Source organism: Cyanistes caeruleus, chromosome 17 (genome assembly GCF_971803275.1).
Source record: "Cyanistes caeruleus chromosome 17, bCyaCae1.hap1.1, whole genome shotgun sequence".
Classification (NCBI taxonomy): domain Eukaryota; kingdom Metazoa; phylum Chordata; class Aves; order Passeriformes; family Paridae; genus Cyanistes; species Cyanistes caeruleus.
The window spans coordinates 2013972-2041931 of record NC_141717.1 but is presented as its reverse complement, the minus strand read 5'-3'; the positions used below and the strand labels follow the sequence as shown (position 1 = coordinate 2041931).

At 56.9% G+C, this 27960-nt stretch overlaps 2 protein-coding genes across 5 annotated transcripts in view; one reads left to right on the top strand and one right to left on the bottom strand.

The window, feature by feature from the left end:
* UBN1 (ubinuclein 1) overlaps window positions 1–6469 on the top strand; it is a 33101-nt gene extending 26632 nt beyond the window's left edge. For all 4 annotated transcript variants that reach the window (XR_015277386.1, XR_015277388.1, XR_015277389.1 and 1 more), the window contains 2 exons: window positions 5163–5279; window positions 6266–6469. The gene's annotated coding sequence lies outside the window, so the exon portion shown is untranslated. The remainder of the gene's footprint in view (window positions 1–5162; window positions 5280–6265) is intronic.
* On the bottom strand, window positions 327–27697 carry PPL (periplakin). The gene is made up of 22 exons (XM_086854588.1): window positions 27555–27697; window positions 18049–18148; window positions 17256–17410; window positions 16719–16839; window positions 16083–16208; window positions 15743–15784; window positions 15456–15617; window positions 14911–15018; window positions 14354–14449; window positions 13279–13401; window positions 12260–12406; window positions 11135–11286; window positions 10570–10667; window positions 9978–10135; window positions 8912–9090; window positions 8671–8809; window positions 7139–7332; window positions 6656–6806; window positions 6285–6368; window positions 5601–5717; window positions 4905–4997; window positions 327–3865 (listed from the first exon to the last, which is right to left on the bottom strand). Exons 1-22 carry the CDS (start codon window positions 27614–27616, stop codon window positions 1181–1183), a joined length of 5292 nt encoding a protein of 1763 aa, XP_086710714.1. The 5' UTR covers window positions 27617–27697; the 3' UTR covers window positions 327–1180.
* Between the last annotated feature and the right edge of the window lie 263 nt (window positions 27698–27960).

The window sequence follows — 27960 nt, the reverse complement described above, 5'->3', positions numbered from 1 at the left end:
TGATGACTGCATTTGTGGACAGCAGAGCTCCCTGGGGTTTGGGTATTAGCTGAAATTTGGGGAAAAGGAAGTGAATGGTACCATCCCACTGTAATCCTCTGTTCTCCCACACCTTGCAGTCAGTCCCATTCCTTAGTGCAGTTCACTCCCATCTAATGCTGCCAATTAGTTCCTGCTCAAACGCTGCTCCAGCAATTTCCCTCTTTGAAAAGAGCCAACAGCTAAAATGAATAATTCTAGTGGTTTAATTCTGGCTTAATAATGGCAACTTCTTGTATTGCCAAAGATGAGGAGGCTGCCATAATTAATAAAGACCAAACACCTGATTGGAACCACTGCATTTTTATTTTGTACTATAAATAGAATTCCCCTCTATTCCCCATTCCCTTACACAAGTAAATGAAACATGTAGCTGCATGTAACTCCATCCAGGAAAACACCAGCACTAACAGCTTTTAACCACGAGGGAAGGAGCTGTCTGTGGGAGGCCCTCTGCATTGGGTTCCCTTGCATGCTGTGCACAGCCCCTTGTGTCTGGTGGTTCTGCCATCTCTTCATGTCCTTTTCCTTGACCTCTGGGGTGTGTGAATGCCTCTCCTGGGTCAGTGGCTGGTGCCACCAAAGTAGACCTTCACTCCTCCCCAGCAGCACAGGCACAGAGGTGAACAAATGGTGGTGGTGGGTCTTGATGTGGTGATTCTGGACTGAAACCTTGGCTTGCACAGAGCTGGTTTTCTCAGAGGACGAGCCCATCATTGAGTCAGGTGTCCACGGTGGGACTGTCTGGCTTACCAACATGCAGTTGATGTAACCAGCTCCTGAGGTCACCTCAGAGTCACCTGGACCTTCAGTCTTCTCTCCCGACACGGCTTCATACATGACTACGTGAGCAGGAGCTGAGGAAACCACAGGTTCTGCTGAGTCTTCGGACTTGAGGCACTTCACTGTCCTAAGGCTTTCTCTTGTTTTCTGGTAGGAAGAGGGGAAGAAGGTTTGGCAGATGTTTTCCACTACTGGTGGTGTTTTCTGCAGTGTGTGACAGCAAGCGGTGTGGCTGCATAGCATGGCCGGGGCAGAGGCTGTAGCAGTTTGGAAGACGCGAAGGAGGGCGAGGCTTTGCAGTGATCTGGATGTCTACAAGGTGCTGCAGCTCCGACTGGCTGCTCTTGAAGTGAAGTTCCTAAAGTGGAGTGAGCGCTGTGTAATTGCTTCCGGACACCAAGACTGCCAGCTCCTGGATAGACATCTCCTTGTTGAGGTAACTGTCGTACTGGGCCGCAGTGAGCCTCCCGCTCTTCAGGGCGTCCTCGATGGAGAACTCCCTGCCAGACTTCCTGTCCAGGATCACAGACGATTCCCCGTTCGGACCCTTTATTGAGATCTCCTCCCAGTCACATTCCTGGCTCTTCAGCTTGACAAACAGGCTCCATTCAATGAGGCCAAACACGTGAGCTTCCTCTGGAGACATCTCTTTCCCTGTGTCGGGGTCAATGACCACGATGGAGCGCCTCAGGTGGTTCTCCCTTTGCTCCCTCTTGATAGCCACTGTCTTCAGGCGATTCTGGAGTTGCTCAATCTCTGCATCTTTTTCTCTGGATAACTGCTTCAGATCCTCTAGCTCTCTTTCCAAAGCTTGGAACCTGGAGTCCAGGTTTATTCCACTGTCCACGTGGGTCATGTTTCTCAAATCCTGAGCTTCTGTTGCGGTGAGTTCAATCTCTGACTGCAGTCTCCTTGTTTCCATCAGCAGGTTCTGTTTCTCGAGGTGGAGCTTGTGGTTTTCCTCCCTTAACAAGTCTAGCTCCTTTGATGACTTGGAGTTGTTGAATTCCACCTCGGACAGCCTGGTTTCCAGGCGGTTGATATCTGCATCCAGCTCCCTCTTGCGCCTACTTTCTTCCTCCAGGTTGCTCTTCAGCTTTTGAATCTCGTACTCTGTGTCTCCTTTGTCCACTTGGACACTCTCTGAAAAGACCACTTTCTCCTTGACCTCCATCTTCTCCAAAGAAAGGAGCTTCTTTCTCAGGGCTTCTAGTTCGGTTTGCAGGACTTGTCTGCGGTGCTTCTCTTCTTCTAACTCCAGCTTGAGGAGGGAATGCTCCTTCTCCTGCTGGGGATCTTGCTGAAGGATCACTTTCTGTTTCACAGTCACTCGTTCTGTCGTTTCTCTTTCCTGTTCTTCCAGCTCGTTCAGCCGGATCCTGAGCCTCTGCACCTCCAGCTCAGCCTCCCTGCGGGCCTGTCTCTCCTTCTCCAGCTCCTCCAGCTGCCGCTCCAGCTCGGAGCGTCTTCTCTGCAGCTTGCGCAGCTCCTCACGGAGGCCATCGATCTGCTTCAGCTCGCTCTCGATGCTCTGGGAGAAGGAGTTCACCTCAGCTTTTAAGGCAGGATCCTGCTCATACTTCACTACTTCCTGCTGGACCACTTTCTCCTTCACCTGAGAAAGTTCTTCCTCCTTCTGTCTTACTTTTTCTTCTTGGAGAAGCCGCTCCCTCTCCAGGTCGATGTGCTTCATCTGTTCGTCTGCCAGCTGCACTCGCAGCGACTCTACCTCCTCTCTAGTCTTGGGGTCCTCCCGAAACTGGAGGATTTCTTGAACAACTTCCTTCATTTGCACTTGAGGTTTGGTGTCTTTCAAAGCTTGTATCTCTTGTTTCAGCTGGTAAATCTCCAGGTCAGCTCTTTCGATAGCTCCGGTCCTCTCTATGATTTCCTCCCGGAGCCGCTGTAACTCCTTTTCGGTTTCTGGATCATTCTTGTACTTAATGACCTCCTTAATGACTTCTTTGACTTCTACCAGGGGCCCTCTGTTCTTCAGAGCAGCCAGCTCATTCTGGCAGCTCTTCAGCTGTTCGTCCCCACCGCGGTACCTCCTCTCCTGCTCAACCAGCTCCAAGCGGAGGTTGGCAACTTCATTCTCAGCCTTGGGGTCTGGGCGCACAATCTCACGCACTTTCTCCTGAACAACCACCTTGGAGTTCTCCTCCTCCAGCAGCTGGATCTTCCTGAGCAGCTCAGCCTTTTCCCTCTCATTGGAACGGCCCTTGGACTTCTCATCCTCGTACTGGCGCCGGAGCTCGTTCACCTCCCTCTCAATGACCAGATCTTTCTCCACCTTCAGCACCTCTTTGACGGTGATTTTGCCCTCGGCGATGGCCCGTTCCTTCTCCAGACGCTTGAGCTTTTCCTGGAGGAAGCTGAGCTCTTCCTCGTGCTTCTGCCGAAGGGCACTCTCCCTCTCCTTGGTCTCCTGCAACATCCGGAATTCCATCTCCAGCTGGGGATCGTTCTGCAGCTTCAGCACTTCCTTCTCTGTCACCTTCTCCTGCTCTTTGTTCTTCTCGCTGGACAGTACAGCAATTTGTTGGCGTAAGAGGATAACTTCACTCTCCCTGGTTCCTTCCTGCCTCCTGAGCTCTTCCAGTTCCTCTTTGAGCTTGAGGATTTCAGCAGCTTGAGCTTTATCTTGTTCAATCCTCAGCACCTCTTTCACAATGTACTCCTGCCCTCCTTCCCTCTTCTCGTGCTCCAGAACACGCAGACGGACTTTAAGAGCCTCCAGCTCATCCTGGAGCACCTGGTTCTTGCGCTGCTCCTCTGCCAGGTTTTGCTGCAGTCTGTGGAAGCTCTCCTCCAGCTGGGGGTCAGGCACCTTCTTCACCAGTTCTTTCTTCACCACAGTTTCTTGGGGCTTCTGGTTTTGCAGGTGGACAATGTTGTTCTGAATGGCTTCAATCTCTGCCTCGAGCTGTTGCCGACGCTGAGTCTCATCCTCAAGCTCTTTCTTCAACTTCCAGACTTCTTCCACAGGCCTTACAGACTTTTTGGTCTGGGCAAAGTCTTGTGTCACCTGAATCTCTGGCTGCTGTTGTTGGAAAAAGGATCAAAAAAAATCAGTCCAAAAAATCCAGTTAATTTTAACACTTTTGGTGCTTATCATCACAGAATCATTGAGGTTGGAAAAAACCTCCAAGATCATCAAGTTCAACCTGTGACCCATCCCCACCTTGCCACCAGCCCAGAACACAGAGTGCCATGTCCAGTCATTCCTTGGACACCTCCAGGAATGGTGGAACACATCCACCACCTCCCTGGGCAGCCCCTGCCAATGCCTGACAACCCTTTCAGTGAAGAAATTTCTCCTGATATTTAACCTGACCCTCCCCTGGCCCAGCCTGAGGCCATTCCCTCTCCTGTCCCTGTTCCCTGGCAGCAGAGCCCAACTCCCCCTGTCCCCCGCTCCTGTCAGGGAGTTGTGCAGAGCCAGAAGGGCCCCCTGAGCCTCCTTTTCTCCAGGCTGAGCCCCTTTCCCAGCTCCCTCAGCTGCTCCTGCTGCTCCAGCCCCTTCCCAGCTCTGTTCCCTGCCCTGGACCTTCCAGCCCCTCAATGTCTGCCTTGTCATGAGGTGCCCAGAACTGGACACAGAACTCGAGGTGCCTCAGTAGTGCCAGCACAGAGGGACAATCCCTGCCCTGGTCCTGCTGGCCACACTATTGCTGACCCAGGCCAGGATATCAGTGCCTCCAACAAAGCAACAGAAGGGAGCTGAGCTGTGGCAAACTCTGAACAGGGTGCATCTGCAAACAGACTTCTCTGCGGGTTCCCAGCCTGAGAAATCACTTCTGCAATGCCTGCTGCTGTCAGAACAAAGCTTTGAGCCACAAGGGATACTAATTCTGCTGCAGAATGGCAAAACAAGAGGGTTAAATATTATTTGGAGCTGCCTAGGATGAGTGGGAAATGGGACTGGGGGTTGGTCTGTCTGATTTAAGTGAGTGCTGATTAGACAGGACAGCGGCTAGACTTGTTCCCAGTTCAGCCTGCATTGGCAGAGCCCCACATGTGCCCTTCACACGTGTCCTTGGGTCCCACACGTGTGTCACCTTGCTCCTGTGATCACTCACCTGCCGCAGGAGGCTCTGGGCAAACTCCAGGTTCTGCAGCCTCTGCTTGTTCACAGCATTCACTTCTGTGTATTTGGCTGCCAGAACAGCTTCCTGCAGAGCAAAAACGTGTTGGGAAGAGCTTGAGAAGACCAGAAACAGCAGGCCCTAAAGAGGCAGCTCTGGGTGCTCCTCTAAAAACCTGCAGCAGTGAACTGCCAAGATTTGGGAGAGGTCACCTGATACACTCATGGTCAAACTGTGAATTTTCTACTCTAGCAAAAACAGGTGCAGTAAGAAACAGGTGAGGAAGCTGAGGAAGAGCCAGGTGGACACATCTGCTTGCCTCTATAAGCAGGATTAGTCTGAAGCAGGTAGCAAACAGATCCTGCATAAGTAAGTAGCTTGTGGCTTCATTTCACCGTAAGTATTTCTATCTTTGGTGGTAAAATGTCTCTGAAAGTCTAGAGAATGGAAAAATGTCCAGGTTTTTGGCATTTCTCTTCCTTTTTCCCTTCTAAAAGTGTTAAATCCAGCATTTTCTCTCCCTCATTCTCGCCAGCCCAGTTCAAAAAAATGATGAAAAATCCCTTCCTCCAGATTCCCTGCCCTTGCCTGTGGTCCCCTGTGGGACCAAGGTCCCCACAATAAATGTGGGTGTTTGTAAACCTCCAGTGGTCCTGTGAGCTGCCCTCTCCTCTGGCCCCACTTGCTTACCTCCTCCTTCACTTTGGCAGCCGGGGACTGCAGCCTGGGCTTCTTGCTCGTGTAGCCATTGCGGCCATTCTCCAGGTCCAGGATGGACCGCAGCTTCTCAGCTTCCAACTCGTAGTCCTGTGGAGGACATTCCCAGGAGAAATGTGAAGTTACTGGGTCCCCTTCATGCACAGGCTGCTCCTAAGCTGCCCTGGCTTTAACAACTTCACCCCTTGACCTGTTTTTTGGGGAAGGCCACAAAACCCCACCCTCTGCTGTGGAGCCAGGCTGGGAGAGCTGGGGGTGCTCACCTGGAGAGGAGAGGGCTCCAGGGACACCTCAGAGCCCCTTCCAGGACCTAAAGGGGCTTCAGGAGAGCTGCAGAGGGACTTGGGACAAGGGATGGAGGGACAGGATACAGGGAATGGCTTCCACTGCCAGAGGGCAGGGATGGATGGGATATGGGGAAGGAATTGTTCCCTGGGAGGGTGGGCAGGCCCTGGCACAGGGTGCCCAGAGCAGCTGTGGCTGCCCCTGGATCCCTGGAAGTGTCCAAGGCCAGGCTGGATGGGGCTTGGAGCAGCCTGGGATAGTGGAAGGTGTCACTGTCTGTGGCAGGGGGTGGGACAAGATGAGCTTTAGGGTCTCTTCTAACCCAAATACTCTGTTTCTCTGTTCTCTCACAGGCAGAATTTCAGTCCTTACCTTCACTGCCTGCTGGTACTGCTGAGCTGTGGCAGAGACCTTCTGCACCTCCTGTTCCTTGCTTGCAATGTCACTGAGCAGTGCCTGGGCACACAGAGATACAGGTCAGAGGGAACACAACACCCAAATGCATCCCTCAGCCTTTTTGGGAGTTACCATTAAAATCACAACCCTGAGAATTCCAACCTGCTTGAGCAGCCCTGTTATGTGTAAACAAAGCACAGGAGAACAGTGGGACCTTAGAGCACAAGAATAAATCTAAGAAATATTTCTATTTTTCTATTTGATGTTCAGGAGCTATCTAAGCTCTGTTTCTTTTAGTATTGTTCCCTCTCCTCTCCCTGTGGAGCCCAGGGTGCTCTGGGAATTACCGCTTGGCTCTTCAGCTTCATCTCCACTTGCTGGATGTTGTCAGTCTCCTGGGGCTCGTAGTTGGGGATGTTGCACAGGAACTGGTTCACCTTGTCGTAGTTGGTGCGGTAGTTGGAGTAGGCACTTTTTGCTTTCTGCAGGGTCTGCGTTCTGTGGGGAAAATCAGCTCAGCTTCAGTCCTGTCACATTTCCTGTGCCTGCTGCAGGCACCTCTTAACCCATCCCACTTCCCCTGCTCCCTAAAGACATGGATTTGAGCCAGAGTTGTTCTCTTGGCACCTCTGTTGCCAGAGAATTTAATCCTTGTTTTCCCAGCTCTACCCAGCCAGCACTTGCCAGCAACCTCTCCCTCTTCCTCCTCAGACCTCCCTGGAAGCCTTTCTGCAACTCCTCCTTCCCAGGATAGTGTTGTGCCTCCTCCAATTCCAGCGTGGTTCCAACTCCACAGCAAATATCCCAGCTCTCCTGCCCTGGAGCCTCACCTGTGGTCGATCTGCTTGCTGAGGTTGTTGAAGCGCTGGTTGAGCTTGTAGAGCTCTGCCTCCTGGCGCTCGATGTCCGGGCAGTGCTCCTGGAACTTGCTGGCCAGGGTGTTGGAGCATGTCTTGGTCCTCTGCAGGTTCTGCTCGGCTTCACTGAGCAGGAACTTCTTGGACTGGAGCTCAGTGCCCATAGCCTGGGGGAAAAAGCAGGAGAGGGGGATTCTCTGGGGTTCACACAAGCCAGGCTCTTGTCACTGTTGTCACCCACATCAACTGCACTGGAGCTGCATGGCTGAGCTGCAGCACTGCCACCAGTGGTGGAAAAAAACAAGTTCAAGGTTTACATGGAAAGCAGAAGCCCCTGGTAAACCTGACCAGGAGAAAAGCTACCTCTTACTCCCTCCTCAACCTGCTGAACTTTAAAAGTAAAGTTCAATGCAACTTTTTTGCTATTTTTTGCTAATTTTGCTATTGTGCAATGTGCAAAATAGCTGCTGCTCCTCATGCAAGGCTCAATCCTGTTCTTGCCAGTGCAGCAATTGTGGAAGGAGCAGTGAAAGCTCTTCCATGTTAGTCTGAACTTGGGATTTCATGGAAAAGCTGAAGGAACACAGAAAATTCTGGCCTAGCCGGTTCTTGGTCTTTCTACAGCAGAAGAATTGCCAGTTTGGGTAGTTTTTCCAAGCAGTAACTGTTCTCAAAGCCTTGCCAGGCTCATCTTTCCACTATCAGGCCACTGTGTTGCTTTTCCCAGACCATTTTATCCTTCATTTCTATAAGAATCACAGAAGGTTTTGGAAAAAAAGTTTGGAAAAAGCTTAAAGCTCATCTCATTCCACCCCTGCCACTATGCCAGGTTGCTCCCAGCCCTGGCCAACCTGGCCTTGGGCACTTCCAGGGATCCAGGGGCAGCCACAGCTTCCCTGGGGACCCTGTGCCAGGGCCTGCCCACTCTCCCAGAGCAGAATTTCTTCCTAACATCTAATTTAAATCTTTTTTCTTTTAGTTTAAAACCATTCCTCTTGTCCTGTCCAGTATCTGCCTGTGTAAAAAGTGTCTCTCCCTCTTTTTTATCACCCTCCTTTAGGCCCTGCAAGGGGCTCTGAGGTGTCCCTGGAGCTTCTCTTCTCCAGGTGAGCACCCCCAGCTCTCCCAGCCTGGCTCCAGAGCAGAGGGGCTCAGAGCATTTTCTCTGGACCTGCTCCAGCAGATCCATCTTTCTTGTGCTGAGGACTCCAGACCTGGACACAAGACCCTGTGGGAGGGTCTCACAAAGGCAGAGTAGAAAGGGAATCAGTCTGCATTAGTCCTTTTGTTAAATCATGAGACTTCAAGTGTGGTTTGGTTTGATTTGATTTGATTTGGTTTGAGGATGGGAAGTGTTTGTGTCTGAAGTAGGTGGGGATTACTGCAGTCAAGGTGAGCTCTCACCCCCAGCTGGGGGATCCAAGCTTGTGAGTTGAGCAGGAATCACCGCAGCTTTTGGAAAGTGGTTTTGCATGTGCAGCATGTGACCAGGGCAGGAAACTCACCAGCAGCTCTTCCTTCTTCCTGTCTACCACCCTCAAGTCCTCTGGTACCGTGTCATCTATGACCAGCTTGTTCTCATAGGTTGACAGCAGGTCTCGGCCTTGCTGGAGGCTTCTCTCCAGGTTTGTGGCCACCTCAACTCTGTTGGGACACAAGAGGAGGGTGTTTAAGCACACCTGCACCCTCCTCCTGCAGGATCCTGCGTTAGGCTGGGCTCAAGCCGGGATTTAAGCCATGACTTACTTCTCCTGGGCAGCACTGAGCAGCTGCACCACGCGCTCGTACTTCTTGTTGGTGTTGTCCACCTTGTTCCTCACCAGGGTGGCGCTGCCTGTGTTGGGCACGGATTCGATGAAAGCCTCGCACTCCTGGATCTTCCTCGTTTTCTCAGGCTCGATCCGCCGGACCTCGTTGGTGATGTTCTGCAGGAGGAACAAAGGCATTAGAGCAGCTGAGCCAGGACCTGGTGCCTACAGAGGAGCCACACTTGGCTGTCCAGGGTGAGGAAGGAAGTCAGGGCTGAGGATTTGTTTTTGGTGGAAGGTGCCTTTCAGCCCTGCAGGGCACAGAAGGATATTTTTGGCTGACTTTCTTTTGACCTGTCTCTCCTTAGCAAGGAAACTCCAGCTGGGGAGTGGTTCCCAGCAGCTCCAGCTCTGTCAGGGACATGCTGGATTCCTCTGGGCCGTTGGGCTCTGACGGATTAATCCCTGCCTGGACACCAAAGTGCTGCAGGCAGTCAGGGCAATTTGCTTTCTCTTGTGGTGGCACCTGGATTTTGACACAGCCCTGGGCAAGTGATGTAACCATGACCTGAACTTCCTCCTAAACCAAGGGAGGTTTGTGGCATGGAGCCTGGCTTAATTAGGGGTCTGAAAAAGAGGAAAGGAGCTGGATGCTACCGGCACTGGAGCCTGGAGGAGCCAGGTCCACAAGGAGAAACTGTCTCGGACCACAAGGGTTTTCCTGTTCCTCTCTGAGCTGGTGATAGTGGTAGCAAAGGTAACTGTGCTCAGATGATGGGCAGGATCAAACCCTGAGGGCTCCCATCTCATCCTCACAGCCACCACCTGCAGCCACCACCTTTTACCCATCCAACTGAGCTGGGCCAGAAGCAGGGCAAAGATTTTGGGCTTTTGAGGCTGCTCATAGGGCTGCTCCCCATCTCTGCTGCAGGAAGCTGTGAGCATCACTTCACACCCCATTTCCAGGGCTCAGGGAGCACTTTAAGCACTCTTGGTTATTGAGAACCATGCTGAAGACCCTTTGGGAGCAGAGTCTCTGCAAGGCACCATCCCACAGGCCCCACCTTGAGGTCCTTGGAGCGCTCGGTGCTGTCCTGCACTGCCCGGCTCTGCTCCAGCGGTGGCCGGAGGTTTGCTGTTATTGCTTTCTCCTGCTTGTCCAGGTCACTGGTGACTTTCTCCAGTCCTGCCAGGAGCTGGCGTCCCCGAACCGATGCAGCATCTGGAAACCAAGAGGAGACCAGATTAAAGCTGGTTGGAAGTTGGATGTGGGCTGAGTCCCACTGGCAAGTGCCAAACCCTCCTCCTCCTGCACTCCCCAAGCCTGGCCTGCACTGACCACAGCCTGGCTGCTCTGCCCCCATCCATCCTCCATCCATCCATCCATCCATCCATCCATCCATCCATCCATCATCCATCATCCATCATCCATCCATCCTCCATCCATCCATCCATCATCCATCCATCCATCCATCCATCCATCCATCCATCCATCATCCGTCCATCCATCATCCGTCCATCCATCATCCGTCCATCCATCCATCCATCCATCACTGTTGTCCCCAGCACCCTTAGGAGATGGGAACACCCACATAAGATGCTCCACCACCTAAGTTCAAGCCTTTTTGTGCCCCAGGCCGCCCTCCCGCCCCACACCTCCGATGCTGTCTGCCTTCAGCCCCTCATAGCGCTGCTGGAGGATGTTCTTGCAGTTGTTGGTCTTCTCCTTCACGCTCACGTAGTGCTTGGCAATTCTGCAGAACGGGACAGCAGGAGGTCAGTCAGACCCTCAGCCTCTCCATCACCCCGTCACCATCCCAGCACTGCCCAGGAAGGAGCTCCGGCTCTGGAGGGATTGTGGGGGCAGGGCAGGATTAAAAACACCTTCACCCCATGTTAGGGTAGAGCAGCGTCTTCACTGGAACAGGGGAGAGGCAGGTACGTGCCTGCTGAGGGGGAGGGGTGGGCAGCTCTCCCTGCCGTGACGGCCCCCAGAGCAGGGAGCACCTGGATGGCTCAGAGCCGGCCACCCTTTGCCAGCTGGGGCAAGCAGGAAGGGGCCGGAATCCCTTCGGGAGGAAGCCCGAGGCTCCGAGAAGTCGGGGCTTGGCTGTGGGAATTGGGGCAGAGCCCCGGGGTGCCAGACAGGGTGCAGCGCCTGGGGCTGGGGAAGGCAAAGGCCGGGGGGCAGCGGGACCTGCCCGAGCCTGGGGGCACGTACTGCTCTGCCAGGGCCAGCGCTTCTGGGTCGGGCGGGGGGATCATGAAGCAGACCCCGGGGGCGCTGAGCGTGTCTCCTGCGCTGTCGGCCACTTCCCAAAGGTCTCCGCTGTTCCTCTGCAGGGTGTAGTGGGCTCCGCGGCTGATCTGGCCCTGGGGGACAGGAGCCGGTCACAGCAGCACGGCCAGGATCCCCAGCCCTGCTCCTCCGAGAGCCCCAGCCCTGCTTCTCCGAGAGCCCCAGCCCTGCTCCTCCGAGAGCCCCAGCCCTGCTCCTCCGAGAGCCCCAGCCCTGCTCCTCCGAGAGCCCCAGCCCTGCTCCTCCGAGAGCCCCAGCCCTGCTCCTCCGAGAACCTGTCCCTGCTCCCAGCTCCTCCGAGAGCCCCAGCCCTGCTCCCTGCTCCTCCGAGAGCCCCAGCCCTGCTCCCTGCTCCTCCGAGAGCCCCAGCCCTGCTCCCGGCTCCTCCGAGAGCCCCAGCCCTGCTCCTCCGAGAGCCCCAGCCCTGCTCCCGGCTCCTCCGAGAGCCCGTCCCTTGGCAGGAGCTCATGTGCCTGCTCCTCCCTCCCGCAGCCTGCGGACACCGAGCTGTGCCTCTTGCGACAGCCGCGGCGAGTGAATTCCCACTCGGGCAGAGATGAGGAGGCGTTCCCCGGGCTGTGCTCTGGATTTCCTTTTCGGAGAAGCCGGCAGCTGAGTTAGCTGGAACTGCTGGCTCCTGTCCCAGCCCTGCCACTCCCGTTGTGGCTGTGCTGTCCCATCCCTCTGGCCGGCTCAGGCCCCCGGCAGCCGCGGATGAGGGGATGTGCACTGGGAATGGCCAGGTGGGAATGGTGGTGCTGCTGGGGCGTTCCTTTGCTCAGGAACACGCCGGGACATCAGCTCAGGGAGCGTGGGAATGTGACAGAGCTGTGCTGTCGCAACATCCCGAGGGTGTGTGAGAGGCAGCGAGGCTGCGCTTCCCCCGGACCCCTCCTGCTCCTCCCGCTCTTCCCACTGGGCCGAGGGCGACCTTTGCCTCGTTCCCCCTGCAGAATCCAGCACCACCGCTTGGAACAACCTGCTCCTTCCCCCAGCGGCCCTGTCACTGGCCTGAGAGCCGTGTCCCGTCCCGGAGGGTGGCGGTACCTGCTCCCCCTCGTACTCGCACAGAGCCTCCACGGGGACGGGCTGCGGCGGCGGCTGCCGCCGGTACCGCAGGGGCAGCACCTGCTGGCTGCGCTCCTGCAGAGACTTCACCACCGCCTCGTACTTGTCCAAGGCCTTCTCCTGGTCCTGGCAAGGGGCAACAACAAGAAGCAGTAAGGAAACAGGGAAAGAACGAACTCCTGGGCTCTCACAGCCAGGGAGGAGCTCATTCCCACGCGGCCGGGACAGAGACTGCTGCTTCTCCTGTGCTGAAGGCATCTCCTGCAGCCCTGTGTTCCTGTTCCAAGTGCTCCTGCACTCTCCCACCTCCTTCTGCAGCCCGGCTGAGGACTGGGACTGTGCCCAGGGGTTGCTGTGCCAGCAGACAGTGGCAGGGTTCCCTGGTGCACAGCCCACAGCTGCGTGGCTGTGTGTTGGTGGATAGCCCCACTCCCAGGACTCATTCCAGCCCTGCCACAAGGATCTCCGGCAGTTGCTTTATTTCTACCTCAGAAGGTGGAGATCCCGAGATGCTGAGTGGGATGGAACATGCAGGAGAGGGGACAATTCTTGGGAAGGGCTATCAGCTGTCCTGGGACACCTGCATCAGCTGGGCCTGCTGCAGCACGCTTGGACTTGGGCTTGGATTTAGGCTCGGGCTCAGGCTCGGCACAGCCCTTCCCAAGTGGGCGATCTCAGCCCAGCTCACTGCAGCACAGCGAGTTCCACAACCTCCTCTGGCAGCAGGTCTAATTATGCTCCCACCCTTAACGAGCGCTAACTCAATGAGAGAACAAATAAAAACCAGCCCAGTGAGCAATTACGTTGCTAGGGGAGAGGCAATCTCTAGCCAGGGGGGAAGGAAGAGCTGGGGGAAGGCCGGGCACGGGGAGGCAGCAGCACAGCCCTGCTGCTGCCCGTGGAGAAAGCTGGGCCAGGTGCCCACACGGGCGAGGACATCCCTGGGGACAGTGGTTCCTGCTGCTGCCTCCCCTGCACTCCTGCCTGCAGCCACTCACATCCAGCTCCCGGAGGAGAGACTCCAGCTGGTATCTGTCCTTGAACTCCGGGCTGAATTTTTGGTCCAGGTCTGTATCCACCTTCTTCAAAAGCTCCTGAGCATCCTTAGTGTCCTTCTGAAACTGCAGAAAGGAAAAGCCTCTTGTGAGAGAGGTTTCCAGGCTGAAACACGGAGCAGACCCTTCATGGTCTTCACACAGCCACCAGGAGCTACTCTGGGCATCTGGACATCCAGAATATGTGGAGAAAGACGAGGGTCACTATTTCCCTTGCTCAGGACATCAGCTCAAGGGGAACAACAACCAGGAAGAGATTATTATTCCATGCAGAGTTGTTAAGTCCCACCTTTCCCTGCCCTCAATTCCGTTTCCCTGGGACAGCATCACCACGGTGTGTGGTGCCACCACTGCCAGCGCCAGGAGAAGGGAGAGCCAAGCCCTTCCACACACAAACCATCCCCTGGGGCAGCTGTTCTGGCACATCCCCAGAAAGGCACTGCCTGGGCTGGGCACCACGGCTGAGCTTTGGCAGGAGACTCATGGGGTGGTGAACACGCCCAGGCTGTGGGAGAGGAATCCAGCCCGACCTGCTCCCCTGCAGAGCCTCCCTGGCTGTCAGATTCCATTTATCCAGCAGACATCTGTCGGCCCAGCTCAGCTGGGACACTCAGCCCTTCTGCCAGGCTCCCTGGGGGGAGCTTGTGGCAGCTGGGATTTCCTACACGGACTTGTTCTACTTCCCAGTGGAGCATGCGAGCTCTCCCCATGCCGTGTTCGGGGCTGAGGGATCTCTGCTGTCCTGGGGACAAGGAAGTTGACACCAACAGTGCCTCATGAAACCCAGTGCTGGAGCAGAAGCTTTCTGCAAGTCGTGCTTTGGCCAAGCAAGCACTGACCTTAGGCACCTGAGCAATTATGTCTTCTGTTCTATCAGCTCAAGGTGCTCTCCTAGCCTTCAAAATCCCAGTTTTAGAGAGCACTCCATCTCTTCTACCCAATTTCCAGAATGGGAAGAATTTTTGTATTCTAGGATCTCAAGCACCCGCTCTCCAGGCTCCAACAAGGGATGTGGTACCTTGTGGAAGTCTTCCATGAACTTCAGGTGGCTTTCCTCACAGATCAGCAGGTTCAGGTACTCCTTCCAGTCAGCGTGCACCGCCTCAATGTGAGCCTGCAACACAGGGGTGGGAGGGGGACATCAGCGAGACCCCTGTGACAGGGACAAGTCCCAGTTGCCATCCTGAGTGAGCTTTGGCTGCCTCTGGAGCCACCCAGATGCTCTCAGGGGGAACCTGGGATGATCCCACGGGAGCACAGGCTGTGTGCCGGTGGCAAATCCTTGTGTCCATCCTCCTGCCAGGCAGGGAGGAGTTCCACCATCATTTATCCTCTCTAGGTGGGCACAGGGTAACTGCCACAGGAATGAGGAAGATGGGAAGAACTCCTTAAGTTTATCTTTCCTCCTCCTGTGGTATTTACACCTCTGCAGGTGAAGGAGGCTTTTTTGCCCTTGGCATCTCAGGAACTAAAGTCACGAGTGGTGTTGGCACCGGGTCCCACTCTGGAGAAGGGCTGGGTGAGTCCCCCATGCTCCAGGGGGATGGGGAGCTGGGACCCATCCCTGGTGCTCACCTCGATGGCATTCTTCCCAGGGTGGTTCTGGGCCAGCAGCTGATCCCCATCAGCGTGCAGCTTGTTGATGGCCTCCTCCTTCTCCTCCAGCTTCCGGTGGATGAAGTTCTGGATGGAGAAAGGTGAGATATTGATGCCATGCAAAGGGAGGGGACCCTGGCGGCAGTGTGGGGCTGAGCAGCTCCACAAGACAAAGTGTGCCGTTCTCCCACTGCAGCTTTCACTTCTCCTTCCCTTGCAGATGTTGCTAAAGATGTGACTGCTGCCAAGCCAGAACTGAGATAAAGGCCAGGAGGGTGAGGGTGATGATGTTCTATCATGGGAACACTTCCCCATCACGTTATCTTTGGCAGAGGTAAGGATCAACCTCACTGTCCCGGTATTACCAGCTGGACACCTCAAAGCCCGTCACCATGGGCTGGGGGAAACTGAGGCACAGGGGAAGGAACATTCCCTGCCCTCCCCCAGCTCCCCTGGCCCCATGCCCTGCTCTCCTTTGGCCAGCAGCAGCCGGAGCAGGGCCAGGCTGCCGGGATCACACAGACCTCGTACTGGCGGCGCCGGCTGGGGTAGTCCAGGTTGTGGTCGCTCCAGTCGTAATGGGTCCTGTCCTTGGCCTGCTGATCCAGCCAGTAGAGCTTGTTGGTGCAGCGCTGCATGTAATCCTGCAGCGAGTTCAGGTCTTGCTGCCGCTGCTGGGAGCTGGCCTGAGGAGGGGAACGGGACAGATCAGCCCAAAGCTCCTCTCTGTGGGATCCCCAGGGGTGCCCGGCCACCCCAACAAGGGACCTCTCCAGGAGGGTTCTTCCCCCAGGATCCCAGAGGCTCTTACCAGCAGCTTCTGGTATTTGGCTTGGAAGTCGTTCATGTTTTCCTGGATGAGAAGGAAGGGTTAGGAGCGGTGTCTGGAGAGTGATGGTGTGCCAGGGGCTCGAGGGTGCAGAGGGATGTGGGTTTAGGCTGGAAGGGGATGTGGTTTATGGGATTTGCCTCACTGTAAAGCCAGAGCTGGTGTGTGATGCTGGGCTCTCAGACTGGGAGGGGATCTGGACACCCACCCAGACCTGCACCAGGCTGCAGCACCCTGGATGGTGGGAAACCCTCCCCTTCATCCAGGGCTCGGGGCAGGGCTGACTCTGCAGGGCAGCAGGGAGAGGGGCAGGAGAGCTGACCTTGCTGCCTTCCTTGACGATGTGTGGCCCGATGGCCATGACCTCGTTGTGGAAGATGTTGTGCTCTTCTACTTGGCTGTTGACCAGAGGCAGGTCAGTCCCAAAGCCTTTGCTGCTCAGCGCGTCCTGGGGTGCACAGGAGTTGGGGTTAGCAGTGGGGGAATGGGGTGAGGCTGCCAGGACCTAGGAAACTCCTCTTGGAGGTGGCCATGGGGCTGGGCTTGGATGGGCTCCAGTGGCTGCAGTGTATGGATGCCCCAGGAACACATGGGTGAAATCAGCTGTGCTGCAAAGTGTGCTGTGTTTCCCAGCCATGGAAAAAACAGTTTGGGGGGGTTAAAGCCTTCTCTGCTTGGAAGAGTGTAGGGAGTGGGAGAAAATAAGAAATAAGGGCCTTGGAGTAGATCCTAAAGAAGGCAGTGAGTGGGGATGCTGAGGCCAGGACCGGTGCCACCTCGAGCACTGGCTCCTGGTCCCACCATCTCTGCCCCTCCCCTGCTACCCAGCTGTTTGCTGCTCCCAGTGTGGAGCTGCCCAGAAGCTTTCCAAGAGCCAGTTTCTCCATGGGGAGCTGCAGGAGTCCCTGCCCAGCTGGTGCTACTGGCCAGGCAGTGGCCCTGGTGGCCCCCTTGGTACCTGTTTCTCCTCGATCACTGTTGACCAGTTGACCTGGGGCTCAATGTGCTGCAGGGGGAAGTTGTAGATCTGCTCGTGTTTCACTTTCAGGTTTGCCACGCGTTCCTTCAGCTGCCGGATGCTGCGGGAAGGGAAAGGTGAGGGTGGGATGCAGGATGTGGGCAGGGGCTGGCATTAATTCTGGTGGGTGTAGCTGGTTCTCCCCCAGGCCCCCATGGGGGAGAGCCCAGGCAGGCTGGCAGCAGCTGCACCATGCAGTGGCCAGGCAGAGAAAGGGCAGAGGTTCCTGTGCTCTGCCCTCTGCCAGGGGCTGCCCCCGTGAGCTCCGGGCAGGCTGGACCTGGGGCAGAGCGTGGGGCACAGCGGGCAGGTGCCACCCTGCCACGCTGCCATCCTGTCACACTCCCCATGCCCAGGGTGGGCACACAGCCTAATGTGGGTTGTGACCCCCCACTGCCGGCAGCAGCTGAGCAGAGCCCCTGGAGAGCCTCCCCCCAGTCCAAGGGCTCTGGGGACAGGTGTCCCCGTGGCACTCACTCTTCTGTGATCATGTCCCCCTGGGGGTGCTTCATGTGCCGGGCCACGGCCGCGTCCCCATCCAGCACGTAGAGCAGCTTGTCGGACTCGGAGAGTTTCTGTGCTGTCAGCTCCTTGTACTGAGCCAGCTGGCACGCCTTGATCTTGTGCAGGTCCTGCACGGTGGGGACAGGAGAAAGGGTCACCCCTTGGTCCCCCAGAGGTCATCCCACCCCACTCTCCCTTGGCACTGGAGAGGGGCAGGAGCTCTGCTGTTTCCCATCCACCTGGGATGTATTTTGCTTTCCCCTCTCCTATCACAGGATCATGGAATGGTTTGGGTTGGAAGGGACCTCAAAGACCATCCAGCTCCAACTCCCTGGCCATGGGCAGGGTCACCTTCCACTTGATGAGATTGCTCCAAGTCCCATCCAATCTCACCTGCTGGGGAGGGGCTGGGGAGCTGCAGCACCTTGGGGTGATCCTTTGGGATGAGGAGGATGGTTCAGGCCTCTCCTCCTCCTCCTCCACCCCAGCTCCCTGCCGGGATGCACGTCCCCAGTCTGAACAGTACTGTCCCCCTGGCTAGGGGAGAACTCAGGGCCCTGGAACACCCTCCCACCCTCTTCCCATGAGCAGGGGAAGCCCAATTACCCTTAAATGACCCTTAAAGATCATCCCAATGCAGGTACCAGGGCTGGGCAGCCACCCACATGTGCCACAGGAGAGGAAGTGCGAAGGGCTGGGGCAGGAGGCAGAGGGGAGATGGGGCTGCCAGGAGGAGCCTGGGAGCGTGGGACAGTGCCTTGCTTACATTTTGCATTCGGGAGTCGGTCTCCACGATGTTTTTCTCCACCTGGTCAGCATTTTTCTGCAGGCGCTCGATGAGCTCGGTCAGCTCTTTGCTGGAGATGCTGGGGACAGAATGGGGGCTCATCACCCTCCAGAGCTGCTCACAGCTCCCGGGGGTGCCGTGACCCCGGGGGTGGCCGGGGGCCAGCAGAGCCTGCCAGGCACTGCAGCTGTGTGTGACTCACTGCTGCCTTCCAACACTTTCCAAAATACTCAGCCAGTGGGCCAGGAGCGGGTGGGGGACGGGTGGAAATGGGAGTGATGCCTGAGCCTCCCTCAGCCTTGGAGCAAGAAAGAAAAGAGCAGGGACAGGGAGAGAACCACAGAATATCCTCAGCTGGAAGGGACTCATGAGGATCATCAACCCCTGGCTCTGCACAGACACCCCAACAATCCCATCCTGTGCCTGAAAAGGGGGGTCCAGGGTGGAAATAGAGGAGCTGGAGCAGCAGGGAGGCCCTGGCCCCCCATGCCCACAGGGCAGGTGCCCGTTTGAGGCTGTTGCCCGTGGGCAGCCCCTGCCTGCAGCCCTGCTCTGCCCCTCTCTGCCATGCTCAGGGCTTCCTTCTCTGCAAGGAGTTATTCACACTTTAAACCCAGCAAAGGGATGGGATCACACACGTTGCATCTTTTTCAGTGCTTTCTCCTGTGCTGGGCACTGGTTTTGCTCCCAGGGTGACACTGGCCTGGCTGGCAGGGTGCAAGGCCAGCCCAAATGTTCCCATCCAAGTGCAGGGCCGGCAGAGCTGGAGCACAGACAGAACAATCCATGATGCAGCTTCTGCATTGCTGGGGTTATTTTAAACATTTCATCTCGTTGCTGTCACTGTGGCTGCAAGGAGAGGCTGCAGCGTGCCAGGGCCAGCTCCAGGGGCGTGTGCCAGGCACTGCCCACAGCTCCCCCACCCCTGACCAGAGGCAGGAGCAGGGTGTGCTCCCCGAATCCCTGCAGCTGGAGGGAGCTGAGGCTGCTGCCAAGGCTGGGGTGTCCCAGCTGTGCTGCTTTGCCACTTGGGCTTAAACCAAAGGCTGGCTCAGTCCAGTCCCAACCACCTTAATATGAGCCTTAATGACCTCGTTATGTGGTGGCAGAATTAATCTTTATATGGCACTTGGAAGTGTCAACTGCTGCTGGAGCAGCTGGAGAGGATGAGCAGGGCTGGCTGGGGGAGCACCAGCATCCCAGCAGCGCTGGCTCGTGGCACAGACAGTTCCTGCATCCCTAGGTAGGATCATGGAATTGTAAAGGTTGGAAAACCTCTAAGTACATCGAGTCCAATCATTTCCCCAACACTGCCAAGGCCACCCCCAACTAGTGTCCCCAGGTGCCACATCCACACAGCTTCTGAATCCCTTCAGGAATGGGGACCCCACCACTGCCCTGGGCAGCTGTGCCAGGGCCTCACCTCCCTTTCCATGGAGGAAATTTCTCAATATCCAACCTAAACCTCTTCTGGCACAACTGGAGGCCATTCCCTCTCCTCCTGTCCCTGTTCCCTGGGAGCAGAGCCCAACTCCCCCCGGCTGTCCCCTCCTGTCAGGGAGTTGTGCAGAGCCAGAAGGGCCCCCTGAGCCTCCTTTTCTCCAGGCTGAGCCCCTTTCCCAGCTCCCTCAGCTGCTCCTGCTGCTCCAGCCCCTTCCCAGCTCTGTTCCCTTCCCTGGACACGCTCCAGCCCCTCGGTGTTGTGAGTAGCCCAGAACTGACCCCAGGACTCTGGAGCTGAGTTTCAGGACCTGTTCCTGCCTGCCCCGTGTGCTGTCGCTTCAGTGCAGCAGAACAAACCAAACCCCAGCTCTGGGCTTGTTCCTCCCTACCTCAAACCTGCCCCAGGCTGCAGGAGCCTTGTGGCATCCAACAGCTCCAGGAAAGTTCACACTTCCCTGGGCAGTTCTGGTATGAGCATGGTTTACACTGATGGTTTTCTTTTTATAGCAGCTGCATCATCAGGATGGTACTTGGAGGTCTGTGTCCATCTCCGTGCCTGCTGCCTGCCTGGCACCTCCTGCATCAGCAGCAATGAGCCCAGTGGCCATTCCTGGGCAGAGGAGACGAGGAAGGGGTCGCTGGGAGTTGTGGTTGCAATGATTCCAAGGATGATTCTCATCCTGCGTTCAATAACTGCAGCTGGAGGGTGCAGGGTGCACAGGGAGACGGGATGTGGGTGGCTGGGTCCTGCTCCAGTGGTAGAAGCAGCTCCTCAAAATCCACTTTGGGGTTTTTTCCAACCTTCATCATCCCACAGAAGCCAGTGCAAAAGTCAGGTGGAATTAGTGGTTTGGAGTGGGCGAGTGAAATGTGCTGCACGTGTTTGCGTGTCTCCGGGTGATGGTTGCTCAGAGCTGGCATCTCCTGCATCCTGGCAGAGCTTGTGGCCACCAAGGAGCCTTCCTCACCTCCCACCCGTGGACTGGAGGCCACCTGAGCTTGGAGGATGTGAGAGGTTCATTATCCAGGTGAGAGCTTGGGATGCTTCATGGTGAGGGCTGGCACTGAGCTGGGGATGAGCTGGAAGCTCTTGCTGGCTCCTCTCCTTGTGCCCTATCTCGACCTCAGTGACTCCAGCAAGTCCAAGGATGGATCTTCACAGTTTCAGTGGATCTGCAGCATGCATGGGAAAACCATCCTAAAACCCAGAAGAAGTCTGAGGTTTTTCTAGTTCTAGTTTTGACTGAAACCTCTAAAGTGTAGGGAGAAAATAAACCTAAGCCAGGCTTTTTTTTTGATCCATGGCTGTGGTTCAGGCTGTGGACCTGGAGAGCAGAACTGAGCCTGGAGCCTCAGCCCAGCCTTTGTGCTCACTTTGCATCAGCAAAACTGATCTCAGGTGCTGGAAGCAGCGAGTGCAACAGCCCAGCCCTGACCCTCTCCATCAGGTGCCAGCTCTGCTGAGCCAGTTTGGGATGAGGATGATGTGTCCAGGCAAGGGTGAGCCCCTCGTCCCCTTCACTCTGCTCCTCTCTCAGGTTGGAGCCACAGGCTCTCCTCATCCCTGGTATCACCTGTGCCCTGCCAGCCCCTTCCCAAGCTGGGGGTGCTGCCCTGGACACCCCTCCCCAGCTCCTGCCCTCAATGGCTGCAAGAGCCCAGGGCCAGGGCAGAGCCACCCTCCAGCCCCGTGGGGCTGTGAGATCCCTTCTCAGGGGGCTGGGGGAAAGAGGGGGCAGAGTACCAGAAAATGGCAATTCCCTGTGTTGGAGGGGATGGTTTTCCCATGATTCAGAAACTGAATAGTCCTGTCCCAGAAACTGCTGCTTCCATGTGCAGTGTTTGGATGACCAGGGCAAAAAAATGCTCAGAGCAAGCAAGGACTTGCTGGGATGTGATGTGGGCATGGCTTGGCTCTCCTGACACACCAGAGAAGCTGTTTGCTCTCTCCACCTCTGTGGTTTATGTGAGAGTCACCAGCTGAGGCTGTGGGACAGGGAACTCTCATAAAAACTCCCAAGGGAGCTGCAGCTCAAAACTGCAGCGTGAGGGAGCTGCTCCTGTGCCCCCCCTCCTGCCCTGGGCAGGGAGCTCAGTGTGTGCTGCGCTCACCCCACTGCTGGGGAAATGCAGGGGTAACAACTGTGCAGGAATAAACAGAGAAATAAGAGAGAATGGGAACCTCTCTTGTAAGATCTCTCTTATTTGTGTATTTATTTCTCTGTACTTGTTACTTTGGTGCCACTTCATCAACCAGCTTGGACATCACTGATGTGAGAACATCAGACTTGTTAACCTGTGCCCTCCACAGCTGGGTCTGTGTGGATAAACCAGAGGAGGAGCACAGTGCCTGCATCCAGCTGGATGTCAAACAGGGAAAGCTGAACCCTGGCTGAAATCTCCATGCCAGGGGATGGAGGAGTTTGGCTTCCCTGTGCCCTTCTTCTGCTGCAAGGGTGAAGATGCTAGAGCACCAGGAAAAGGAAGAATGGCTTCCCAGTGCCAGAGGGCAGGGATGGATGGGATATTGGGAAGGAATTGTTCCCTGGGAGGGTGGGCAGGCCCTGGCACAGGGTGCCCAGAGAAGCTGTGGCTGCCCCTGGATCCCTGGAAGTGTCCAAGGCCAGGCTGGATGGGGCCTGGAGCAGCCTGGGACAGGAGAAGTTGTCCCTGCCATGGCAGGGGGTGGGACAAGATGAGCTTGAAGGTCCCTTACAACACAGCCCATTCCATGATTCTGTGCAGGAGAAGCACAAAGCAGCGCCTTGGCTGTCCCAGGAGAAGTGTTTGGATGGGATTGACAGGACGTGGCTCTTTTGGGAAGCTTCTGGGAAGAGCCATGGGTGCATCAGGCTTTGGAGCAGAGCTGCTGGCAGGGTAAGACAAATGAAGCCAGGGCCAAAAACCAGGCTGGGGGGGATGGCTGGAGCATGGAGCAGAGCTGGGGAGGGAGAAGGGCAGGATTTGGCCAGAGCCCAGCTGGGATGGGCAGCACACACAAGACTGAGCAGAGCCAGGAGCGAAGGTGCCCAGGGCACAGCCCCAGTGGGGCTGCAGCAGAGGGGGGAACTGCAGAGCTGTTCTGCTGGAATAGATAAGGCTTTGTTTGAGAAAAAAAAAAAAAAGCCTGGAAAAACTGGCTTTGCCATTTCTGGAGAAGTTTAACTTTCTCTGGTCAGGAAGGAAAAAATGATCTCTCTCATGGAAAGCTGTGCTCGGCAGAAGAGTTGTTTTATGTCAGTGCCATTGCCTGGGTGGTGTGAAAGACCCCAGGTCATTCCCACTGGGAATGGGAACGGGTTTTGGTCCAGCTGAGGGACCAGGAGGAAGCAGCTGTGCCATGGCAGACAGCACTTCATCCATGTATCACAGTTCTGACCTCAAGACCTTGATTTCAGAGGGGTTTGGGTATTTCTGAATACCCAATATATTTGCTTAGGGGGATTTTTAGGGTTCAGGTTTTTCTCTCTTCTGCTTTCTTAGAGTTTTGGTGATTTTTCTTAGTATTTCAGTTGTGATTTGTTGGGGTATTTTTATTAAGAGATGTTCTCAACCGACAAATATGATGATAATTATTGTAATATGAAAACTTTGCTGCTAAAAACTGGACTTTTTTTTCCTCTATTCCTTTTTCTTTCTCTCTTCTCATTAGGTTGCACCCTCACTGGGAAAAGCAAACCTCCCTCAGATCAGTTTCTCCAGGATGTGCAAAGATCTTGTGCTTGCTGGCAGGTGGTAGAAAATCCCTTGGATTTCTCAAGTTTCCTTTTTTCCAAGCAGGGAGGCTGTTTCCTTAATCCCTTCAAGAGAGGATGTTCAGACACTCCTGGATTTTGACTGCTCCAGGTGACTGAGTTCCCTGGGGAGGCTCCTGCTGGGAATTTGTCCCGGGAGCCTGATCCTCGCTGGGAGGGTGGATGGGAAGCTCTGTCCTGCTCAGGGGTGCTGCTCTCCTGTCAGGAAACCTTCCCATGCCAGGGGCTTCCCCCGTGGGATGGCTTGGCCAGGGACAGGGGAGCTGGGTGAGGAGGGGACCTGAGCACAGATCCTGCTCACTGCATCCCACCACTGGGATGGACAATCAGCACAGCAGACAGTGACCACCCACTGCTGCTCTCAGTTCCATCCCCATTCATGCCCATTTATATAAATTTCATAAAAAGCTCTCCCATGTCAGCCCTGCTGGGATTAAACTGAATGAATCCTCCAGAAGGCCACAGCCCTGATCTGTAAATGTCCTTAGAGCTCCCCGAGCCACAGCTCCCACTGCATGAAATTCTCTCATGCTGCTTTTAATGACACTGGAGTGAAACTGTGGCAGGGTAGAGGGCACAAGGGCTGGGCTCTGGCTACGGTAATTCAGGTTTGGGAGAGATTAGGATCTGGCTGAAAGCTCAGAGTTCTGTCAAGCTGCCCACGTCAGGGTGTAGCTGGACAGCAGGGTTGCTGTGCTCAGCCCAGCCTGTTCCAGTTGTATTTATCTTCCCTCGTAGGGATGGTGATATTTCATTGTAATCTGCATGGAAATGAGAGCAGAAATAGGGAGGGCCATGGGAGGCTCTCTCCGCCCTCAGCACTGAGCAGCTCCTGACTCACCTGCTGTCTGGGGCTCCTGCTGACTCCAGCCCTTCCAAACAGCCTCTGGAAATGGGTGCCAGCCCTGCAGGCAGAGCTGTCCCAGTGCCTGCACCCCCTCTTACCTGGGGACTGACACTGCTGAGGGTCCCAGGGCTGGGAGCACTCCTGGCTGGACGCTCTCACCCCCAGGACCCCGAGGATGAACAACTTTCCTGCTGGCAGGAGGGAGACTTTCAGCAGCAGCTCTGAACTGGTTTTGATCATAAAATTATCAAATGGCTCAGATTAGATGGGCAGGGACACCTTCCACTGTCCCAGGCTGCTCCAAGCCCCATCCAGCCTGGCCTTGGACACTTCCAGGGATCCAGGGGCAGCCACAGCTGCTCTGGGCACCCCGTGCCAGGGCCTGCCCACCCTCACTGTTTTTTGCCTGCCAAACCTGGGCTATCCAAAGAAGAAGCCAATCTCCTGTTTCCTAAGCATGGCAAGTGTTTGAGGAACACGATGTGGAAGGAGGCTGATGGTTTCCCCCACACTGTGGCTCTGCTCAAGGCTTTTGTGCCTTCCCTTCCAGGGACACACATCCATGTAATAACGTGGTGCTCACAGCTGAATTCCCAGGGCCTTCCCACACTCAGGGATGAGAGCAGAATAAAGGAATCAATTCCATGAGACAAAAGAAATGTCACCCTCATCCTCCAGGATCCCCAGCCAAGGCAGGGCTGGGTGGGGATGGCTACTGAGCCCAGGCAGATGACAGAGCCGTTCCTAAGGAGAGACTTGGACCCTGGTGCTGCTGGACGGGAGCTCGAGGCCACTTTGGGGTTGGGACAGGGCACCTGTCACATCCAGGGGACAAACAGCTGCTCATGGGCAGGTTGTAGCACCTGGCTTGGGTGTCAGTGCTGTTGATCACGATGTTCCCATCCTGGCCAGGCTGTGTCCCGAGGCTGAGGAAGCCACCAAAGCACCCGTGGCTCCTTTCCAGGCTCTGTCCTGCTGCCGGACCGTGTTCCCCGGGCAGCCCCTGCCTCCCTCAGCTGAGCTCCTGGCCCTGGCTCCGGGGCTGGCAGGACACGCTCCAGTGCCCCTCTCTCCTGCCAAACCGGTGCTGGGTTCTCGCCCTGGCCCTCGGTGCTTTGAAGGCTCGGTGACAGGAGCCCTGCCCGAGGTGCAGCCCCGGCCCGCAGGATCCGGCCGGGCTCAGCCGGTGTGGAAATGTCGGTCCGTGCTGCCGGCGGGGGCGGTGGATTGCATGGCTGGGGTGTTGCTGTTTTCCTGGCAGCAGAGCTGGGCGGGAGCCTGGCAGTGCCTGGAGCAGGGGACGGGGCAGGAGCTCCTCGCTTCTTCGCAATCCTCCTCCAGCAAGTTGTTCAACCGGTCGGGCACCGGCTTCCCCATCTCGATGGTGGGGTTGTTTCCACACGGTGGGAGTGTTCCCTGGATTCACAGATGTTTGTAAACTCCAAGGCAGGAATTAACAAATTGGGGCTAATAAGCACAGCTCTCCCCGAGGTGCGCACGGACAGCCCGGGCGCGGGGAGGGAGGGAGGGAGGGAGGCCCCGGGCACAGCCCTGCGCTGCTTCCTCAGCCACCACAGCCAGAAAAACAGAGGTTTCAGCCTGGCCCGCAGCCTCCGGAGGTGCTCTGGCACCTGCCCGGGGCCGGGCTCCAGGCAGGGGGGAGGAGGGAAGCTTCTTCCTTCCCGAGCCCATCCTCCGGCCGATGGCGAGAGCACCATGGGGGTACCCAGGGCTGGCAGCGCTCGGGGCACAGCGTGGAGACCCCGGCCACAGCCCCAGGGTGGGCACCTCGCACCGTGCAGGTCTGTCTCCTCCTGCCTCACAGCATCCTGATGCTCCCGGAGTCCTGCGCTGCCGGCCCAGCCCCGTTTCTCACTTTGGAGCCGCCCACGAGCTCCCCCGAAGCTCAGAAATGCGCCCGGGTATCGGCTCCATCCTTCACCCGAGGGAACGCCGGGGCCACCGGGGAGCCTCAGAGGGCTCCGTGCCACCCCCGTCTCCTCCTGCCCTCCCCGGGGCACGATCCGGCAGCACAGCCTGCCCCGGGCCTCGGGAGCCTGCCGAGCCAGCCGGGCTGCCGGGGGAGCCTTCCCCAGGGCTGGAGCCTCAGCCCCGGGAGGGGGAGCTCAGCAAAGCCCTGGGCCAGGGCAGAGCCCTCCCCGCTGGGGAGCTCCCTGCCCCCGCCACAGCTCCCGGGGGCAGCCAGGGGCTCCCCTGCTCAGCAAATGTCGGTGCTCTCTGCGCTGCCTGGTCCCTTCCTGGGTCCTCGCGGGCACCCCAGCCCTGCAGCAGCTCCCCAGCTTCCTTCCCAAAGGAGGATTTCTGGGACAGGGCGGCTGCTCCGAGTCCAGCGGCAAGGACGTGGAGAGGAACGGAAAGGGATGAACAAGCCACGGGCTTTGAACATGAATCCTTGAATCCCCAAGAATCCCGGAGCACTCCACATGCTCCAGAGCCCCTGCAGCTCCTCTGGGAAACACAGGACACTCTTCTGAATTAATCCCAGCATCCAGCTCTTTGGAAAAACATCCCGGTGCCGGCAGGGGCTGGGGGCTGTCCAGCCCAGAGAGGCTGAGCCTTCCTGGGGAGAGATTTCTACACCTTTTCCCTTTTATCAGTGACCTTTCACAGGGCACATTCAACACTCTGCTTTCACCAGCACAACCGAAACGCGTCCCCACGCCACCGGAGGAAGCGAGGAAACGACGATAGACAAAATCCTCGGTCCTGAGGGAGCAGGGGACGAAGGTGGAGAACAACCAGACTGTTTTTCTCTGAGATCTAACCCAGCACACACCTGGGAAGGGAAGGAACCGGCTCGCTGGAGCTGCTGCTGCTGCCATGGGAGGGGAACTGGGAGAAGCAACCTCTGCACCCACACCCGGCACAGGAGATGTGAACCCAGCTCGGGGAGGAGCTGGCACTTCAGGGGGGGCAAACATCGGAGTTCCCACACGTCAGGGGCTTTACCAGCACTCGGAGGGTGCCCACACCTCGAGGATGTCACAATTCCGGGTCCCTCAGCTCGGCAATGCCCATTCCTCGAGAGGTGACCACATTTAGGGGTGTCCACATCTCCGTGGTGCCCACACCTCCAGGGGAACAAGTTCTTGGGAAGTGCCGACAGTTCGGGGTTTCACACCTCGGGGGTTCTTACATTCGAGGGTGTCCACACCTCGGGAGGGATTCCCACTCCTCGGGAGGGTTCCCATTCCTCGGGAGGGATTCCCACACCTCGGGAGGGATTCCCACTCCTCGGGAGGGATTCCCACTCCTCGGGAGGGATTCCCACACCTCGGGAGGGATTCCCACACCTCGGGAGGGTTCAGCTCCACCGAGCCCCGGCGCGGAGTTGGGGGGATGCTGCAGGACGGGATCCCCGGGATGGCGGCTCCGCTCGTCCCGGGAGGAGCGGGGCTGCCCGGGGCCGGGTCACTCACCTCTTCTTTTGCACGGAGGGGCTGTATTTCCCTTTGTTGCGTTTCCTGAAGAGCGAGTGCATCGCGTCCCCGCACGGCGCCCGCCGCGCTCCTCCTGCCCGTCCCCGCCGCCGCCCGCAGCCTCTGCGCCGCCACCGGGCCGGGCCCCGCCGGGAGGCGGGACAGAACTGCACCGCCTCTGCCTCCTCCTGCCCCCTCCTGCCTCCTCCTGCTCCCTCCTGCTCCCTCCTGCCTCCTCCTGCCCGGCCCGCCCCTCCGCCCCCCGCAGCATCCTCCCCCGGCTCTTGGGGAGCCCCGCGCTCCGGCTCCAGCCCTGCCTGAGAGGGGCCCCGGCAGGGTTGGACCCCCCCAGATGTGCAGGGTCAGCCCGACACCCCCCGGAGCCCCCAGGGTGGGGAGCAGCAGC

Excerpts from the sequence above, each read along its gene's own strand:
- PPL (XM_086854588.1), bottom strand. The coding sequence starts at position 27,616 with ATGCACTCGCTCTTCAGGAAACGCAACAAAGGGAAATACAGCCCCTCC. Across the intron at positions 15,618-15,742 it reads CCAAATACCAGAAGCTGCTG|GCCAGCTCCCAGCAGCGGCA; the intron begins GTAAGAGCCTCT and ends TCCCCTCCTCAG. Across the intron at positions 11,287-12,259 it reads GCGAGTACGAGGGGGAGCAG|GGCCAGATCAGCCGCGGAGC; the intron begins GTACCGCCACCC and ends CCTGTCCCCCAG.